At 36.7% G+C, this 22,092-nt stretch overlaps 1 protein-coding gene across 1 annotated transcript in view; it reads right to left on the bottom strand.

Annotated features, from left to right (window-relative positions):
* Positions 1-22,092, bottom strand: part of CRYBG1 (crystallin beta-gamma domain containing 1) — a 116,484-nt gene that overhangs the window by 32,076 nt on the left and 62,316 nt on the right. Inside the window, exons 3-5 of the mRNA XM_039351101.1 lie at positions 10,431-11,902; positions 3,377-4,796; positions 3,043-3,210 (exon numbers count right to left, since the gene is read on the bottom strand). Of these exons, the coding sequence (XP_039207035.1) occupies positions 3,043-3,210; positions 3,377-4,796; positions 10,431-11,902 (3,060 nt within the window). The remainder of the gene's footprint in view (positions 1-3,042; positions 3,211-3,376; positions 4,797-10,430; positions 11,903-22,092) is intronic.

The raw sequence follows: 22,092 nt of genomic DNA, 5'->3' as shown, positions 1-22,092 counted from the left end.
TGTTTGTCTTTTTCTATGCTATAATTTGTTGGGAGGGAATGGGTATGTAACATATCTTCTCATGCAGTGCAAAGAAATATTTGGGACCACCTGAAAAATTGATCTAAAATTTTTCTTAAATTTAGAATTATTTATAAAATATTTTTAGTGTTAAAGAATGCTGGGATCCTCTGAGCTTCCTGGCATGTACAAGCCTGATTCCCAATAAGCCTAACTTTGGAGCTTTTCAAGATTGGGATTTCTCAATGAAAAGAAGCCCACTATGAGCTGGGCGATTTTGTACTGATTGTTTCTTGTACAGAAACTTACACAGAGTTGTTAGCCTTGGAAGATACCAGAAAACAACATATGTGCTCTGGGATTATTTCAGTGACCATAGGATTCACCTCTGAAATTCACATTCAGTACATTTAAAAATTGTTAGCATTTCTCAATAGGATGGAATAAACCTTCCTACCTAACATGGATTTATTCCTAATTTACATATTTGAAAATATAACTGTTCCCGCATCAGACAAGTTGTTCCTACAAAACATTGATCAGATGCAGATATGTATACTGAACATGTCAATTTACCCATAAAGGCCTATTTTTCCTGAAAGTTTCCAAGACTGATCAGAGGGTTAAAAGAGAACTATGCCCTAAGAATACATCTTTATTAGCTAAATGTGCTGTATCTCTTCTGTTATTCTGTGCAAGTAATTTTTTTTATATTAATGCAGTTCATCCCATTGACTACACTGTGTGGAACAGTTAGGACAGTGAAGATAGGGTAAAACGTCTGAAAATCAGTACAAAGACCTTTTTTAATTTAATGTATTATAAGTTAAAATAATTTCTAAATACGTCCTAAATATTGATTAAAGATATGGAATTAGATTGTGATTATTACTGTCAGGGAGGTTGCTGTCAAAGGTTGGTATGTGCAATAATTGATTAATATAGATAATTGTGGAATGGAAGTTCAAATTCATGAGGCAGATTTTTTTCTGGACTTGACAGTACTTATGGAAAGCACAGGTGACAGCACTATGGCCACTAGTATCTTTTACCAGTCTAAGCTATTATATTTATTTAGAGAATATGGATCTCATCTTAACTACCTGAGCAACATATATGTATAGACACTCATACACATATCCCTAAGCAATTGCTGGGCTTATACTATTGGGATATATTATTCTAATCTGTGCCAATTAAACAGATTATTGTGCCATTTTCTGGTTTAATTCAAAGTCCTATTAAAAGGGAAAGTAGTGTGATGGATGTGCCTTTGAAAGGGGAGGTGGTGTGTTGAACTACAGTGAAATGGCCATTTCCCAGGGAGGAGGAAACACATTCCAAGGTGTGTGTGTGTGTGTGTGTGTGTGTGTGAGAGAGAGAGAGAGAGAGAGAGAGAGAGAAGAGTGAACACTGCCCAGAACTGGATCAAAGATAGTGAGTTAGGATAGCCACTCCCTAGTATCTATCAGAATACATCCATTAGGGTGAGAGTAGTATTCATTTAGTCTGGCAAGATTCTGTCTATTGGGTGTAAGTAAATAAAGAACTGAACTTTGGCTGGATTGTTCTATGCTGTTCTTGGGCTTGGCCTGATAGGCAGGTAGCAGACTGAATCCAAGTCACTTGGAAGATCTGTCTATGCCAGGATGAATCTGAATCCTAGACATCAACATCAGAGACTTAGCTTGTTGGCTGTCTTTAGGGTTAGTCAGATTCTAGGTACTAGAACCAAGCTCGCTTGGAAGGGACACAATATTGACATCTTCCATCTTGGTATTCAGGCACAAAACTGCAGCTTTGGAAGGGGCCGTTTAGATCAATCCCCTATGCAGTACAGGAAAATGAATGAAAACATGCCTGAAAAAAATGGGTATCTAATCTCCACTTGAACACATTCAATGATGAAGAACACACTCTTGCTTCTATGTTGACTCCAATTCACTTCAATTTTTTTGTATGGTCACAGATCAGAACAAAAATTAAAATATTAAAATAAAACAGAACACAACTCTCAGCTGAACTCTCCTTACGGTGAGAAAATCTTTTCTAACATTCAGTCAGAATGGATCTTCTAATTCAGGGGTCTCCAACCTTGACAACTTTAAGATTTGTGCACTTCAGCTCCCAGAATTCCACAAGTCTTAAAATTGCCAAGGTTGGAGATTCCTGTTCTAATTTAAATCTATTATCCAACTTCTGCACTCTGAGGTAATAGAAAGTAAGTACTGACTTCCTTCTGTTTCATAACCCTTCACATATTTGAATAGTACTATCAAATAGTTCCTCCCTCCTATGCACTAGTTTTCTTTTCTCAAGGATAACCATTCCTTGTTCCCTAAGTCTCTCCTCATAGATTATCTTTGTTGCTTTGCTCTGAACCTGTGATTTCTCTACATCCTCGTATAGTGTCCTACCCAAAATAAAGTAGGACTATGCAACATTGCTTTCAGTGTAAATAACTTCCATATGTAGTTGAAAACTGCATTTATTTGTTTTTTTGCAATCAGATAATTCTCTTTATTGTCAACTATTATTTCAGGATCTTTCTTATCAGTACTATTGTCAAAGTAGCTCCCATTATACCTGTGCTTCTGTCTAATCTATAAATAAATAATTGCACATTTGTCTTATATTTTATTTTTAACCATGTATAGGTACAATTTTAGCTGTTCTTGGCAGTATCATTTTTTCTCAGACGGATTAGCAAAAATTTATCAAGACCTTTCCCCCCAGAATGACAGTCCTGAGTAGGTTAGGATATTTTATTGTGATATGCATAATCACACTATACTGCTAAACCAGATTTTTTTGATACCAAGAAAATGGCAATGACATTTTCAGATGAATGTTTAATGAAGGAAAAACCGTTTATCAATCCAAATTGTCATTTTCAATATTCTTATAGCAACTCAGTTTTGCTTTTAAAAATTCAAAACGACTGTACTTCACTGAAGTGAAAGAATAAAAACATGAAGTCAAAAATTCACTTCACTATGCAGAAATTTTTCAAAATTTCTAGATAGATTGCATTCAACCCACCTCAATAGCTATGAATTCATTTGAGTCACACTGACCAGGTTTCAACCAGTTTGAAAAACTGTTTTCAAGGCTTCCAAAATTTGGCATTTGTAAAATTCTTTCTTTTTTTGCATCATCGGTTTGTAAATATTTATCCATATAGTTTGGCACTTTGAAACCTGAAAGAGGCTAAACAGAAAATAAAACCAATGATTGGCTGCAGGTGAAATATATTTCAGGTAACATATATTTCAGATAACATACATGTATAAAATAACGTACAATAACATGGCACATAAAATATATTTCAGATAAAATGTATTCCAGATAACATGCACAGTTATAAAACCATTACCTCGGATTTCTGAGTTAAATCAAATATTAGAGGAGGTATTCCTGGAGAAGTGGCACTCTTCTGAGATGCAAAAGATGTTGTGATTGTGTTTACAGTGGTTACAGATGGGGTAAACATTTTTTCTTTAGTTACGGGAGCTAGCAGACTGGAGAAAATGGTGCTGTTTTCAAGTCGAGATCTCTTGATGTCACCGTCTGTATTGTCCTTGCTCTCTTTCCCACACATTTCCTGCATGAGAGCTGAATCTGCTCTACCGGGTAACTTCAGGGACTGGAGAAAAAGGCTGTTTTCAGCAGAGGCCCGCTTGGGTTTAATCCTAGCCTCAGTCTCTAAGCTTTGCAATTTTAACTGGGCAGATGGAGTTAGATCTTGTGATCTATCTCTCTTTATTCCCAATCCCACAGTAAATATATTAGGGTCAAATATTTTCTCTAAATTGTCCTCGTGAATTGGAGGCATTGCAAAATGTGGGGCAGGAGGCTTTGGAAGTTTCTGCTTTTTCTTTTTCTGAGGTACACAAACAGAACTGTCTAGATTTTTAAGTGTTTCTGTAAACCTGGCCATATCTGAAGGAGAGTCACAAACGCCATCAGTTCTGCTGCCTTCAGAAACATTACAACCACTGCTTTGATTTTCTTGCCCACTGTTGCTGTGTTCAAATTCTTGGTTGTCTTCCGAAACTGTATTAATCACCTTTTGGTCTTTATTTTCAATCTGGTTTAATTCTGATTTTTGGGGTGTCAGATCAGATTGCAGCAAAGATTTATCGTTATTATTGGGTAAATAATGATCTGAGCTCAAGGAAAATGTCTCTTCACTTTCAGAACATAAGGAAGTGGCATTCATGCTCCAATTATTTGCTTCTGTTTCTTCATTCTGCAATATAGATGAAACATTATCTAGGTCTTTGACCTTGACTAATTCTGTATCAATTTTTGTAGAAGTGAAATCATTCACTTCATTACCCTCTACTTTGTCATTCTCATTGACTTGAGATTTAACAACTTTTCCAAGTTCTTCATTTTTTCTAGCATCCTCACATGTAACGTTTGCCTCAATCGTTCCCTGTGACTTAATGTTTACGTCTGAAGAGATTTCTTTTACTTTTGTACCATTTTGCAGTAATTTCTGACGATGGTTTCCTTTATTTGTTCCTCTGTTAGTCTGTTCACTTTCAGTTGGCTGTCTTCCAAACTTCAACTTCGCTCTGCCAACAAATGTATTTGATACGGAACCTCTTTTTGAAGCAGGAGCATCAGCAGATTGATTTTGATTATTTTGTCTGCTTTCAAACATCGATATTTTATTGGCAATATTGAAGTTAATTTTAACTTTATCTGTAGAATCTTGCTCATTTTGCATATTTTCCAGGCTTTTCGAAGCTTTAAGGTTTAGTTCAACATTCTTTGGTTTAGCTGGCCTGTAAAAATAAAATAATAAAAAGTAATAAAATATTTTAATAATATTTACTTCAAGGAGAATTTTCTTCTAAATTTAGTTTATGGAGCAGTTATGCCTATGTTTAGGAATTACTGTATTTCCAAATAAACACATACCAACTTGTACTACATATTGCACTGACATACTTCCTATTAATGGTAGAATTATAATCTTGTTTTCTAAAAACAGAATCCTAAATAAGTCTCCTAAGAAGTATTTCCCACTGAGTCACTGAATTTAATATGTATAAAAATGTATAAAATAATACTCTAATACAGTGGTTCTCAACCTGTGGGTCGGGACCCCATTTGGGGTCGAACGACCATTTCACGGGGATCGCCAAACAAGGCTGTCTGCCATTTTTTTCCCCTTTTCTTTGGCCACGCCCCTGGCACCTGGTGATGTATAAGTAATTGGGGGTTACCACAACACGGGGAACTGTATTATGGGGTCACGGCATTAGAAAGGTTGAGAACCACTGCTTTAATAATTCAAAGGAATTGTAAAATGAAACTAATTCTAAGTGAACTTGTGACAAAATTTTAAATATAGCATCAGAAAAAGCCATACAAAGAAACGTAATTTTTTAAGCCATATAAGTTAACGCAGGAACATTGGTTTCTTAGCAACTTATTGATTCCTTCTCTTTTAATGTTAAGTCATAAACTTTAGTGCATAAAATTTTACATTTACTATTGGAGACTTTCACTTTTTCTTTCTGTGAAGTCATGAAGTCCAAATATGTTCTCCATTTTCACTTTGAAAAGTTCTCTCTCTCTCTTTGCATTTTTTTAAAATCAATTTTTGATCATATATTTTATTTCTTGATAATGCTACTGGCATGCATATGTATGTGAGTGTATGGATGCCCCCCCCCCCACAAATACACTATAAGAGAGAGCTGAGTGTGAATTGAATTTGAGATCTGATTGTTTTAGAAAACTACCATAAATTATATATATATACACACACACACACATTTGACATTTATTCAAAAATATCTAACCTTTATTTTGCCCTCTTAAAAAGCTTTATATTATCTTATTTCACTTCGTCCTTTAAATACCAAGGCTTATTAAAGAAGCAAAGAATTGAGGATTCAGGTGCTTTTGCATATTGCTATGACTCATTAAATTCATATTATTGTGTTCACTGAGCAGAAGAGACAAAAAGTTTCTAGTCTAGATAGACCTGAAGTAGATGAGATATGTAAACTAAATCAAACCATTATGTTCATTTACTAATTCAGAACCAAAGGGGTTTTTAAAAAGTAAGCTGAAAATGACCACTTTCTCTGGAACACCATCTACAATTTTGCAATGTAATTAATATTTTTAAAAAAAGTGATACCAATGTTTTTCTTCTCTTCATAAGAATAAGGAAGCATAACCCAGTTCAAAAATTAATTTGTAAGCAATTAAATGGGAAATGCTTAAGTCCTTCATACTTACAATTTTTATAAATTCCTAAAGGGAATATCTTGGAATTAGTGTTATTAACTTCGAAGAGTTAGAATGGGATGTCAAATTTGAGGAACAATGGTTAAAAAAAATTATAAAAAAACAGGCAATCCCTTGAAAGATGTTGAAGTTAATGCTTTGTTTTATTCTAAGGGAGCAAAGGGAAGGAAACCAATTCTTGAACAGTTTAAGGTGCAACAGAACACACAGTGCCTACAGCAGTAATTCTTAGTCTTTGCTGCAAACTATATCAATGGATGTGTCAGAACTGGAAAGTAATGCAAACTGATTGCAGATGATTGCTCACCCGAGGATCATGAAAAATGACACTAATATCTTCCTGTCAAGCATATTTACATAGACGTACATTCCATTGATTTCAACATAATTTATTTCAAAGCATGGCTGCTTTTTGTCTATCCTAATATCCTTACTCAGAAGTGCTGCCAGTTTTAGTCCAAGAAAATATATTTGCAATTCCAAGTGTGTTATACACATTTAGTTCAATTTCAATGAACTTAAATTCAATGTAAATGGATTTAGATGTATACTATGGCTATATAAAGTATTCAAAGGAAAGCTTCACAATGTGTGTCAGCACAAATAAAACATCCCTTCTTATATTGATGAAGTGGTCACATCTCCTGGAAAGCTCCACATACTTTCTTCAAGACATTTTTCAGGTTGCATGTATGTACATGCCCTGACAATATTTCACCTGGAACTGCTGACAAAATAAGGCTGCTATGCATGCAAATACATGTGAAGATAACCTTGGAAAACTTTTGAAGTTTGAAGGTCATGGAGACCCCAATGCTTTGAAAGAAGGTTTTCTTCACACCAGCATACTTTATGAAATATTTTTTTTAATACTTTGCACAGTCCTAATTTATGGTGCAATTTTGTAATTAAGTGCTAAGAAGTATCAGTATGTTTAAAGAAGCTTATTTTATATATTTGTATATGAAATGTAAATATGGACCAAACTGATGGGTTAGCCACAAATCTTTTACATAACAAACTACCAAACTGTAATTTTGAATGCAGCAAAAGAAAAGTATTAAGCAAATTGGAATATTAACTATATTAATTTGAATTCAAATAAAAGAAATCAAATTTAGCATGGGATTCAAGGTTACTATTTTGCTTCCAGACAAATATTTGGATCTATCAAGGAAGAAATACAATAACAGAAAAAAAAACAAGAAATCTACATTTTGGGAAATATCTAGAATTGTATGCTGGTTATCGGACACTGGTATTTATTAATAGAAACAGCTCATGCTTCTCCATTCTGTTAGCCTTTCTGAGAAACCAATTTGGATTGAAGTTTTAATATAATACTATTTTGGGTATATACCCCTGTTAAGAAGAGTAGCTAGATTCGCCTATTTTAAATGCTTAATACCAGAGATACAAGATACTGTATGTCAGTTTATATATAGTAGTACTGTAATTGTCTTCCCAGGTTCACAGAATATACAAAACCAAAATTAATTAAGCATATAAATTATGGGACCAATTTATAATGCTATCATTAATTCTTTGTATCCTGCACAAATTTAATTTTCAATTTCTATATAACATTATACTTATAGGTTTTGTGAGCAAAGTTTATAGGTAGGACTCCAAAGATAATTAATTTATTAATTAAATGTGATGACCGCACCTAATCTATTATTGCAGATCATCATATCAGAGTACACAGATATCGTATATGTTTTTTTAAAGAGCAGCTATGCTTCCTCTTTCCCTCCTAAATCAAATTTAAACTGTAATATATTTTACTTTTCAAAATCTGTATATGGATTCCAAATAAAACATCTTTAGTTTGCGAAGTTAAATGTACTTTCAGATGCAGTTTAAACCTGGAGGGATAGGTGGGTGCATTCTTCTCTTACAAATCATACAACTGTACCTGAAAAAATGTCATGGATTCACTTATCCTATCTTGAAGAGATCTCATGTAAATTAATATGGCCACAAAACCTATGTTTTTAAAACATTGTTCAGGGAAGCCATCTCAATTTTTGTTTTTTTGTTATCATGAACATTGCTTCAGAACATTATGTTATTCCAAATGTACTATACATAACAGAAAATGAGCTTACAACATTATTTATTAACAAAATCCATCACTCTGCAATTCAGTTCATCCGCAGCAGGATCACTTGAAATTTATCTTTCAAGATAAAAGTCCACGTGGCAAAGTTTCATCTGTAATTTATGAACTGACTAATTAGAATCTGTGCAGTTGCTTGGGCAATTGGTTCACATATACGTTTATTATGTGTAAAATCTGCATATGAACCTGGACCATTTACCTACAAATTGGCACTAAAATTCTTCTCCAAGTACAGAATTCTATTAAATCATCTGACATAGAGACAAGTTGTTCTTGAGCCTGAAAAAACACTAACTTGTAATGATAGATTGGAAACCATACAGGTACACTCTGTATTCAAACTACAATATGCTTAATACAAAGAGAAACAAGATTGTAACTGTCCAACTAGGTTTCTGCCAACTATTTCAGAAATTCTGCTATCTTTAATCAACGACAAGATCCAACTGACACCACTGTTGCCCCAATATTGTTGTTCTGGTTTTATAGAAAGGAACTTTACTATAGCTTGCAGCTGGGACAGAGAGGATAATGGCAATGGGGAGAAAGGCAGAGGACCTCTAGATGTAATTGTCTCTTCAGTGGATGGAGGGAAGGGGAAGTTTTAGAGAGGGAGAAGTCAGGGAAACATTAACCGTCTCCAATTAGCTCCACTAACGTTTTTATTAAAAGAAACAAAAAACAACTCCAGGAATAAATTTAAATGAGTAATGATGGTTAAGACAACCATTCATTGCAAAAGGCATAAAGAAATTTCTCCTACTCCTAAAAGATTTTCGATGATATTTTAATATATAGGTTGTCCTCAACTTACAGCCACAATTGAGTCCAACATTTCTGTTGCTAAGCGAGACAATTGTTAATTGAGTTTTGCCCCATTATATGACCTTTCTTGCCACAGTTAAGTGAATCCATGCAGTTGTTAAGTTAGTAACGCGGTTGTTAAGTGAATCTGCCTTCTCCTTTGACTTTGCTTGTCAACAGATTGCAAAAAGGGATCACATGATCCTGGAACATTGCAACCTTCATAAACATAAACCAGTTGCCAAGCACCTGAATTCTGATCACGTGACCATGGGGATGCTGCAATGATCATAAGTGTGAAAAACAGTCATAAGTCACTTTTTCAGTGCTGTTTCAACTTTGAACAGTCACTAAATGAATGGTTGTAAGTAAAGACTACCTATATTTAGCAAAATATTGTTATAGCTTGGTGCTGGCTGTAATAAGAGACAAGTCCAAGAATAAAAAATGGAAAGCACTACTATGCGCTTCATTAATGAAAGTGAACAAGATGAAAATATTCTATTTTTTTAATAAAGATTTTGTTAATTTTCTCTTACATAAATATATTAATTTTTCAACCAACGCACTGTCTGGGTATAAAAACGCTAATACATATTCAGTTCCTAACTGTAACTCAGGCACTCATTATCATATTTGGTGGATATGTGGTAAAGCTAAGGTCTATTGGAAAAAGATACATGCCTGGTTAGAAAAAATGTTGGGAGAACATTTTGATTTTAAACCTGAACTTTTCTTATTACATATAATGCCAGAAAAGATTAATAAACAAAGCCTAGATTTGGTTTTGCATGTCACAATGGCAGCAAGAATAATTTTTGCACAATATTGGAAAAATGAAGGATTACCACAGGAGGAAGAACTAATCAGAAAAATATTTGAATGTGGACAGATTAACCATGAGACTGAAAGATAAAGAAACAGAATATCACCAAACTTGGGATTTATTCTATCAATGGCTAGAGGAAAGAATGAAAGATGAAAATATTCTAATTGACATCAGCTATATATGTTCTAGCAAGTATTAGTAATTATAATGCTGGAGTTTCTTTCTGACAATTAAAGTATATTATATTCACTTACATTCAAACAAGTAGAGTCCATGCATAAAGGCAGATATTTAGCAGTTAAAATCCCAGCTTATTGAAAGATAGGTGACGTGCATGGCAGATAAATAAATAATGAATATTTCATTTCATCCTATGTAAAACATTAAACTACTTACAGGCTAATTTTTGTTGTGACTGTTCTGGAAACATCAAGGCATATATTCCTTGGCTTTGCTTCATCCAAATCAGAAGAAATTTGTCTTCCATTGCCTTCTACCTCATTATTTTTATGCTTGTCAAGCGGCAATATAACCTTGCCATCAGAACTTCTGACAGAATGCAAATCTTGAGATTCTGTCTTCTCTTCAGGTGGTGACAAAGTGCTGCTACTGCTCACAATGCCTAAAGGAGGAACTACAATGTTTTCATCAGAAGGCAATTCCTCTACTGAAATACATTTGGATGTTGAATTACTATCCATTACACCGTCACTCTGTCTTTTGGTGGAAAGATTTTTTCCAGGACTTTTTATGCCTATGGGTGAAGGAGGACCTGCATCAGACTGATTCTTTTTTAAGGATTTCTTTTTATACGGGGATGAGGCCGGGCTCTGCTGCTTGCACTTCTCAAAACCCTTATGATTACTTCCAGACCTTATATCATTATTATTCGTAGGAGATATAATCTGTTGACAAGGCCTAAGTTTTCTTTCAGAAGTGCTTATTTTTTCTGGAACCATATCAGAAGGAGTACCATCAAAAAACGGCTCCTCTTTCACAGTATTCTCACTTGCATTTCTATCCCCATTTGGCACATCACTGGAGCTCTGAGATTTTCTCCTCTTTCCAGATTTCCTAATTGCAGATTTTTTATCCATTATGTCTGTGCTGCTACAATCGTCGTCTAATACAACAGCTACTGGTTTATTCAGATTTTGTTGTTCAGCTCTACGAAGAAAAATATCCAATGTCAATATTCTAGAAGGTTGGGGATGCTCATTTTGCTCAGGTTCCACAAAAAATGATCCATCTTTTGAGTCTGCATATTCTGATTCTGCAAACGTAAGAGGCTCCACTAATTCCTTGTGGTTTAATTCGATTTGTTCTAGATTTTCATCAGACAGAGTAGATAAACTTTTAAAGAAATCTGGAGTCGTGTCTGTATCAGTGACAAGTTCGTTCTCTCCTTCCAGTGTCTCAAGTGTAAGATTGCTATCAAACAATGTATCTTTTATGGTTTCATTACTACTATGCCAATCAAGTGACCATTCACTGCCAGAAGAAATCCCTTTAGTGTTCCATTCTGAAACAATGTCATTATATAAAGGTGTCAGATCCCTATTGTAAAGATAATCTTCTGAATTGTCAATAGTATTCTGGGTGTTTGATTGATTCTGCTCGTAAATCGAATCAGTAAGAGATTCCTCACTTTTAGATAGATCATTTAGGTCCTCTATTTCTATGGATGCCAATGGGGCTAAATTCTTATGAGGAGATTCTGGCCTTATACTTTTTATACTTGGGTTTAAAGAAGATTCCTGTGTATTCTTGGGATTTTTTCTCTTCCCTGTAGTAAAAAAATGTCCAAACTTTCCCAAAACCGGCTTCTTTTTTTCTTCCTTCGAAGACTCTGAAGAGCGGGTTTTAGACTAGAAAAAAATGGAAAGAAAGAAAGGAAGTGAGATTGTATAATGATCAAAACTTTCTTATTAAACATTTGTTCAAAATAATTAAGAAACTATATCTGAAGTATTTGTTGAATGCTAGAACCTTCTTTGAAAATGGCACTTTAACATATAAAATATTGTATTTTGTAAAATGCATTAAGTGCATTAAGTGAAATCTTGTTGGGAAATCAAAGCAGATGGAAGCACCTAGCCAACTTAAGTGGACCTTAAAATAGGTTTGGAATAGTTCTGTACTTTAGTGGGAGTGCACCAGAATTTCCTAGGTCTGCAAATCATACTGAGAAGTCAGAAAATATCACACAAGGTAGCAATGGCAAACCATTTCTGTGCAGTTGATAAGAAAACCACGTGGACATGTCCTTACAGTTTGCAGAAGGTGACTTTAATTCAAAGCAAACTCTACTTTTTAACAATCCAGTTCTTTGATATCAGATTAAATACCATTCCCAACCCTACCCCAGTTTAAAAAGTTTACTTCTAAATAGTCTAAATTGCTTACTTAAAAAGGTCTCTAAAATGTTATTCTATTAAGAACAAATATCTTTTTGAACTTTCAGCAAAACACAGGGCAACAGATTTTTCTCATGTTTGTACAGTTGTGACATTTTTAATAAGCATGTTTAGTAGACATTATTTGGGTCATGTTAGTGCATGTGGTAATTTTCAAATCATCTTTTACTTTTAAGATGTATTTGCATTGCTCACTAAGCCATAAATTAAGCACACATGCATTAGATTATTGTGCCGTACAAACTAAGTCCATGTAGTTAATGGCTTAACACATACCCAAAGAAATTAGGCTGAAATTGGGCATTGGTAATTATATACAGCCAAACACAAAAATAAAAACAAGAACTGGAGTAAAATCTATTTATTCTAAGTCACTAAGGCTGCTAATGTTGATTAGGTCCTCTTTGAACTTCTCCAATCGGTATCTTACAGTCACAGATTTGACTGGGTGCCACAACACACTGCCACACAAACAAACCAAATTGGATTGAGGTGGACAGCTATGAAAAAAAATGGAACGAATGAATGCCTGGATTAATGAACAAAATGCACTTCAGCGTGTTTGTGAAACCAACTCGTGGGAATGCACAATTCTGCCTCGATGGAAGCATCCTTGCAACAATAAGAGAAAGAGCCGGAACCCCTTGTCCAGCTTCTTCCACGTGCTTCCTAAACTACAAGAGTGCTGCGGTGAAAACACCTCTCCCCAAGTTCAAGCCAGAGCTAGCGGTGCCGCGACTGAGCCAAAGCGGTCATTCAACTCGCTGGCTTCAACCAGCCTCTCCCCGCTTCCTTCCAGCCCTGCGCATCTGTCGCAGTGGCCTCGCCTCCGAGGGAGAAACGGGGCGGGCAGGCGCGTCTCCTCGACCAGCACAGGCTCACGGCCCTCCACCCAGCCTTTCCCTATACTCGGGGAAGACCGAAGGACAGATTGCTCTCTCATCTCCCCGGATTTCTCGGCAACTTCTCCCTCCCTGACGGGGCCGACCGCAACGACCCTTCCCCATCCCCGCTCCTTTCTCCGCTGGCCGGCTACTCCCTTGTGGGTACTCACTAAGCAGCTCTTCCTCCCACAGTCCCAGCCGCGAGTTCGATGACCGCCTCCAAGCGACCTTCAGTCCGCAGGCAACTCCTGAGAAAAAGAGCGCCAAGGCCGGGCTCCCAGGAAGGCGCCAACCGTAGAGCAGCCAGCCGCACCCGCCCGACGGAGCGAGGCCCGCCTTCGCCTGCGGTATCTGCAGCTGCTGCCGCTGCCTCTCTACCTGGCACAGGTGGGACGGATGGAGGGCGGGACGAATTCTGGGAAGGGAAAAAATGTCCGCAGAAACTGGCGGGAAAAAGGTTATTTGGGTACAGGCGCCTCGAAGAGTCAAAGCCAGCCGAAAGGTGGGTGGGGAGGACCGTGAGGAGAAAGCGGCTTCGCAGTCGCGCTATAAAACGCAGATTACGAAACTAATCCCACAAAACCCCAAACTTTGCTTCGAGTCTGGGTTCGGAGCGGTCCCGCAAAGATTCGAAATGAAATCGGCTGACTTCCGGGTCCACCTGAATTACAGCATCTCTTTGAAAGTATTTCTGGACAGGCCACTACATTAAAAACAACAACAACAACAACAGAAAAACACGATCCAGTGGGATGGTGAGTTTCTGCTTAATTTTGAGCGTAATCTGCAGAGCACCAAATAAAACGTTGCCATTTTATGTAGTAATCACATATGAAAGGATGAGGGTAGAGCTTTATTATTTAAAAATGTACCTCAATCTCATAATATGTCCCCCCCACCCGGTAATTTTAAATTAAAATCAGTTAAACTAGCATTCAGTTTTGTGAGAACCTAGCCAATTTTGGTTTAGTTCATAAATCACAAACTCAGGTTTACTGCAATGTGTGAACACAAGCCTGCACACAAGCATATAAATGTAGCAACAAGACACAGAGAATAAATTATTTTAAGGTGGCATGGAATCAGGCAGAGCATTCCAGAAGAGAAAAGGGAAGGATGCCAACAAACACAACAAAACTCACAAAAGATGTTGTTCTTAAAAATGCTTCCACAAGCCTGAGCAATCTGAAATACTGCTGGTACACTGCCTATTCTCATCTATTCAGGACAGAAAAACTGCCTTAAGCAAAACTGACACTTTGATGGTATGGTAAAAAGCCAAGATTCTTGCTTTTTAAAAAATTGGTTATAGGTTATTTAATTAACAACCACATCTGAAGTTACCATGGCTATAAAATAAGACATGGTATAAAACATATATTTCAAAATAAATGTGGAGTGAATGAGGTATGCTGATTAGCTAATGGTGTTTAAGGAGCTGTATCTGGTGAACAATGAATCTCTACTCCTGTTCATCTTTGTGTCATTCAAGACAATGATATGGAAGAAAATTATTTAGCACATATTGATTCCTTCCAAAACAATCTGATATATTATACTATAAATAGAGTTGTTATTTGTAAACAAATTCAATTAACACAGCCACTTAGTTTTTCTGCCTAAGGAAAGAAAAGATCCAATGCTTTTGCTTACTCATTGAAACTTTCCATACTATATTACTGTATGCACTTTAGAATATACTTCCAGAGAAGAATCACTTAACAAGAAATAAAGTACATTATACACTGATTTGTCTAAATTTAGACCTGATAACAAGAAACCAATTTTTCTTTTTCTAAAAATACCTTACTTTTTTCCTTAGTTACTAAATGCAAGTACAATTCCTTAATGGAGTTCACCTTGTGAACTCTAAAGCTTCCTCCTTCTGTTATGTATTCAAGATGGACAGTGATTAATATTTATATGTTACTTATATGTAAGGGTATAGGTCTATACATATGTTGTATATAGTATGTTTAAATGTGTGTTATGTATGTGTACATTTAAGAGCAAGCAACTAAATTCATTTTTAATGTGTGCCATTGTGTCCCACAGTAAAAAATGATAATAAAGATTTATCTCTCTCTTTCTCTCTCTGTATATCTGTCTGTCTGCCTGCCTGCCTGCCTGCCTGCCTGCCTGCCTGCCTGCCTATCTATCTATCTATCTATCTATCTATCTATCTATCTATCTATCTATCTATCTATCTATCTATCTATCTATCTATCTATCCATCCATCCATCCATCTATCTATCATGTTAACCATCCATTTTTCTTTTTCTTTTTAGCTACAAGCTATTGTATTAAAAAGATGGTAAGTGTAAAAAGATGTTCTACAGCTAAATGCTGAAGTTCTTTTTTCCTAATCTGCATCAAGCTTCAAAACAATTCAACCTAAATAGGGACCTAAATTTTATTTGCTTCCTATGTCTGGAAACAAGTTTCCAGTAATCCAAAGCTTTTCATGTGTATTAAATCCAAGTTCTGAAAAATTTCCTAGTAAACATGCCTAGGAATGCTGTCTTTAGGAATATATTATTACTTATCTTTACCTTCAAGTGTCTAAAAGCTGAATTAGCAAGGGCACTAGTTATTAAACCAAGCAAGAGAGTATAGTTTTAAAAAAAATACACCCTCCCTTTCTTTAAGCCTGAGCAATATAAAGCTTCTTGCATTTTTCTATATATATTTTATTACTTTCACGAGATAATTACAAGCTCCCTTTGGTACGTAGGCAAGTTTCTGATCTGCTGCACGCATGGAGTTCCTTATTCTAATTAATGAGCAGCCAATTCATTTCTTCTCAGAAGATTAAGCCCAACTCAGAAGAAATGAAGTTACAATATTTTCTGTATCTATATATTTCTTTCTTTATTACAAACTCTAATAAACTTAGAGCAACTGGCTGGGTTCTTCATATTTTTCTTTCAAGGTCAGTTTAATTGCAGTTGCATACAGAATTCAAGATTTGTCAGCCCTTCGAGATAGGCCAATTTAAGAAACACATTGCAGGGATTCCAGAAAATCTAGAATACTTTATGGTTGTAGGGCCAATGTCAACTCTAAAATCTTTTAGCTACATAATTGATCTGCTGTACACATAACTATTGGTTAGGTCTTTAGGCAGTGTCATGAAATCCTCATAAAATGTATGGGAATCTTCATAATTTATATGAATTTAGTTTTTTGGGGGGGGGTTTGTAAAAAAAAAGACCTTTGAGTCAGTCTTGACTCCTGATAACTGGCTAGACAAGTTCCTGAGTTTCTTTGCCGAGGTTCTTCAGACGGGTTTGCTCTTGCCTGCTTCCTAGGACTGAGGGTGAGTGACTGGCCCAAGGTCACTCAACTGGTTTTGTGCCTTAGGAGGTGGGACTAGAATTCATATCTTCTACTTTCTATGATGCCTTAACCACTACACCAAACTGACTCCTTAAGTGAAATAATAAAGGTTTAAAAATTCTTCGCTGAGTAGTCACTATTTTATTGTTATTATATCCATACATGATAATTTACTTTATTACTTTAGTGAATAGCATCTGTATTCCAACACTAAGGTAAGAAAACACAGCAACATCAGTAATGCAAATAAAACAAGCAAAATGTGTTTTGTAAGGTAATAAATTCTGAAAATCATTTGCAAGGATATTCAATGTCACACTGTATAAATATACAACATTAAAATATGAGTACCATATGTAAGAGCTTGAATTCAGTGCTCACCAAAGTTTTCCACGTATACCTGATTTCACCCAATGCATAGCAAGTACATACCAATGTATCTGGGAAGCTTGTGATCTGGTCAGGTTTTGCTCTAACGACCTCATCACTGCCTCTAAAATTTCTGTGATTTTTACAATATGCCAGATCGCTCTTGCACATTTCTCTTTGTCCTCCCATATCTCCCAGTGAAACTCTAGTGAGAATCTACAATTTTCCTACCAAATATTAGTTCAAAATGTGAAAAGTGTGGGTTTCTTTTTTTATTTTTATTTTTTTTATTAATAAAAAATTTATTATTTTATAATAATAAAAAAGTGTGGGTTTCTTGAAGTACTATAAGTTAGGCCAGGGGTAGGCAACCTTGGCTCTTTTATGACTCGTGGACTTCAACTCCCAGAATTCCTGAGCCAGCCATTCCTGAAGTCCATGAGTCATAAAAGAGCCAAGGTTGCCTACCCCTGAGGTAGGCGAACAGAAATGATTGTAACTTTGCATCCTAGTATTTGGGTTTTCTAACTGTGATGAAAGAACAGTTAAGTTTTTATTCTATTTTTAAACTTCCGTTACATCTTCTCTTAAGCCATTAGTTTGTAGACAGTATGCTGTGATTTTTAATTGAATGATGCCACCATTTTCACATACTGTACTTTGACAGGAAGTTATTCCAACAATCTGAAATAACTGCACATCAAAAATCAAGCTGAAAAAAAATCCTGCCCTAATGCTCCCCACCAGAGCTCCTGCAGATGTCAAAATTACTATTATGGCCTTTACTAATTCAGAAGATTTTGACAGCAAGGAGAGCAATCATGAACCCGAGACTGATCTGGTTGGTAATCATCAAGAGCAGTTGCTCCCACAGTCGGATGATGAGAACCAAGAGCTGAGGTACTGCCCAGCCCTCGGGCACATCATATTCTACAGCAAGCAGAGCAAAAGTACTCTATGTACAGTACTTTCTTGTCTAGCAAATCTATTCCCAGCCTTAACGATTGTTACCCAATAAGATGTATTGGGAACAATTGCCCTCTCTGGACTTTGCATCTGAGGTCTTCAAACTCTTACTTTCCAATTTGTCAATCTAAACCTGGACTGGTTGACAACCTACATGCAATGTTTATAGCTTTTGATCATGACCGAATAATGCTTCCACTTGCTGCTTTGGGCTGTTGCTATGTGGAACTTATTGCAAGCAAGCTCAGGCATAGCTGAAATACGTATGCTTTTGCATACAGTTTCTGCCATCATTGTCTGTACTTGCTTTAACCAGAATAAAGTCTTAGCAAGGTAGCTCCTGTGATTGGCTTGTATAGCTGCTTCCTCTGGATATCTAGTGAAATCTAGTGAAAAGTCAACTCTTCTCCTTTTATGCCAACCAGTGAATTGTGTGAATCAATTCATTACATCCATTTTTTCAGTTATCTTGTGCTTTTTTGCTCACCAAATGGGGTGTGTGTGTACAATTATCTTGGTAAATTTAGATACTCAATCCATAATTAAGGATTTGGGACCAATGGCAGGTGAAAAAGATTTGCACATGAGATTTTAACACTAGTAGCAGGCAAAAAAAGGAATGAGAGCGAAAAAAAGGAACAAGATTTATCTACAGTCAACATAAATCTTATCTCTTTTCTGGTAACTTTGGGGAGGTACCAGTAATATGTCCCTCTACTCTATAGACCCCATTGTTTTGAACAAGTTTCATTCAGTCTCCAGTATTTCCTTTCTAAAGAAATTGTTGAGAAGATGGTTACTGTAAGCATCAGGGAGCCTTAGGGGAAGCAGGTTATTTGAACCCTTTGTAGCCATGTTTCAGGCCTAGACGTGGGACTGAAAAGGCAATGACTGTTACTGTGTAAGGTCTCTAGTGGAATGGGATAGTGCATCCATCATTGCTTTTCTTGACCTTTCAACCATTGATATCTTTCTGGAATAACTTCAGGGGTTGGGACTTGGCACAGTTTTGTATCGGTGTTGGTTTCCTCCAAGGTAGAATCCTTGGTGCTCTCTGAGTTGGGTTGTTTGCTTGCAGACATTTCACTACCAGACTAGGTAACATCTTCAGAACCAAGGTTGGTTTCAGTTAGAGTTGACAGGGATTGAACCCAGGATGCTTGGTGCTCTCCATATTCCTATTTAACTTTAACATTTAACCACTGGGTAAAGTCATTCAATGGCATCATCAGTATGGGATGATTCCCAATCTGGCCAATGTTGTTGTATACATTCTGTCCCGGTGATTGCAGGGGTTCTGGAATGGGAAGAACTGGCTTACTCCTTTGCTTTTCAAGCTATATGGGCTCCCAATTAGGCTCTGATTGCAATTCAAAGTGTTGTTTGTCACCTTAAAGCCCTTCATGGCCTGGGTCAGGGTTGTTTGAGAGACTGCTTTTTTTCCCCAATTCTCTCCACCTGCTCCATCAGGTCTGGCAGGAGGAGCATACTTTAGGTCCACCTACTAAAGCAGTGGTGGCGAACCTATGGCACGGGTGCCAGAGGCGGCACTCAGAGCCCTCTCTGTGGGCACGCACACCATCGCCCCAGCCCCGCCACCCCCTGTGGCCCCCTCACCAGCAGCCTCACTGGAGAGTTGCCCCAGGCGCAGCCTGCGCAGAGCAGCGCAGCCAAGGACATGGCAGCCAGGCAGCGGGGACAAGACTGCCCCATTGCGTACAGATGATGCTGCTGGGCGCGGACAGAGGGCATGGCCGCCATGACGCTGTTGGGTCCCCTGGGCGAACTGCTGTGGTGGGCCATGGAGGTGGTGGCTGGCCCTACGGGCAGGAGAGGCGGGGCGGAGCATGGGCAAGGTGGTTTTTGGGCACTTGGTTTCTAAAAGGTTCGCCATCACTGTACTAAAGCATGTCATCTAGTGGGACTCAGGAGATCGGGGTTTTGTGTCACTGCGCTTGTCTTCTTAGAACAGGGGTGTCAAACTGCCAGTCCGCAGGCCAGTTGCATCATGCGGAGACCATGCCCACCCCAGCTCCGGCAATGCAAAAAAAGTCACAATACGTCGTGACAAGTCACGTGACACGGCAAGTTTGATACCTGTGTCTTAGAACATCATCACCACCCAGTTAAATCAGCTGACCACTAATGTGTCAACTGCATTCACTCCTCACCATCAAATAAAACAAATAGGTTGACTAATAACTGATAAAGGTTTATGGCTATTTTTCCTAACCACCTCACCCATAGGACAAGACTGACAAAAAGCACTCATCTCTTTAACTGATGCCTAATAAATAAAAATGCCCAATTTAACTGGGTCATTTCAAAGCTCATATTTGGAACTACGGTACCATTTTCTGCAAAGGAATTATTTTCCCAAAAGACTTGCCCCTAGCTTCATTCTTTTTCTCTCTATTTATTTCTACTTCAATGTGTTTCAGAGCATTCCCAGTCTATAATTTCTTTTTTGTTTGATGTGCACAAGACTGGAGGTTTCATACAATGAAGGGTACAAAACATTTTTTTCATAATATGCACCCCATATCACTTTAATTTATCCGCTCTTCCGACAATCTGGCCGCCAGATATTTCAAAGTAACTGCGGCATCCTTTGTAGAATAACTTTGTCAATTAGGTTCCTCTTTATTAGAAATAAATCAGTGCCAGTATCTATGTTATTGCTTAATGTATGCTGACAAACTTTCATTAGTTCTCTTAAGGGATCCTTAATTTCTTCAAATTTAGTGATGAGAAACCCACAATATCACTTTCTTTCAGATTAGGATTCACACCTTTTGTCATTTTCTATTTGTTTTCCTAGGACCTACCCCACAATGGTCAGCCTTCTTTTTCCAATAAAAGGAAGAGCTTCTACTATTTTTCTTCTTTAGCTACTGCTTCTCTTTTTCAGTAGGACTACTTGGGAAGGGGGATGACAATATGTCTATGCAGCTGATGCAAATTATATAATTGCCATTTCTGCAACAATGCTTTGATGCACATATTATTTTCTTATCAAGGTGGATTTTTATAGATGTCTTTGATATTCTAGACTAAATTCAGTTAGAGTTAACAATTTGTTGCCAGCTCAGTTGTCTTCGTTCCCTCAAACAAGGAAAATACTTATTTTCCTCTATTAAGGACTTCTAATAAGGCAAGTAAGAGACACAGTTGGCCAGTACTTAGGAATTTGGGTTCTTTTTTTCCAGGAAATAACCCAAAAAGTAGTCAAAAGCTTGCAGTGCAGGGGCTGGTGGGATTTAAGAATGATTTGAAATCATGACTTAGTGCCTTATTATTTAAAACTGGACGTCAAATGTCCATAAATCCTGACTGTATTTTAAAGTGGAATTGGTGGCATGTATCTATTTACATGGATAATAAATCTGAGATGTTGCTGTGAAAGAGGACCGTAGATTCCATCAAGCTACCTTCTTCCATTAAAAATCTGAGAACAGAACACTGTATCTGCTAATGCTAAGGAGCTGAGTTGTGAACGAAACAAGATTTTCTGCCAATGGTAAAAAAGCCCACCCACATTTCTGAACCGCTTCAGGGCTGCAAATAGAAATACCACATTCTTGGCTAAATTAAATTAGCTTAGCTGCCAAATAGGTAATGATGTAACAATATTATCTATACGTGACTCGGGACTAATACAAAGTATTTCTATGTACAACTGTATGTATGTATGTATGTATGTATGTACGTACGTATGTATGTATATGAATATATACCATACCCAGTATACTTTTATTTCTTTTACCTTTCTTATTTTATAACTTTGGGTATTCTTTGGGGGAGGATGTTTGGTATTGAGTTAATTAAAAATGGGAGAAAGCTATATGGAAATGTGTATATTAAAACATTGGCAATAAATATGGAAAATGTATCAAATTTCTTTTAGTTGCTTTTTGGAGGACTTTCTTGGACTATAGATTAAAACACATTTCAACAAAAGCAAAAGAATTAATACCAGTAACGCTGAAATTAAATGGGAAATGCAGTGGGTGTCATGCTTCTCTCCAAAAATCATTTTTGTAAACCTAAGGAGAATAGGTCTACCAGATTTGTACTGCAAA

This window comes from Crotalus tigris, unplaced genomic scaffold, assembly GCF_016545835.1.
Source record: "Crotalus tigris isolate CLP2741 ecotype Arizona unplaced genomic scaffold, ASM1654583v1 scf7180000018371.15429387391:27106975, whole genome shotgun sequence".
NCBI lineage: Eukaryota > Metazoa > Chordata > Lepidosauria > Squamata > Viperidae > Crotalus > Crotalus tigris.
Note: the sequence above shows the minus strand (reverse complement) of the source record. Positions and strands in the feature narration are given on the sequence as shown.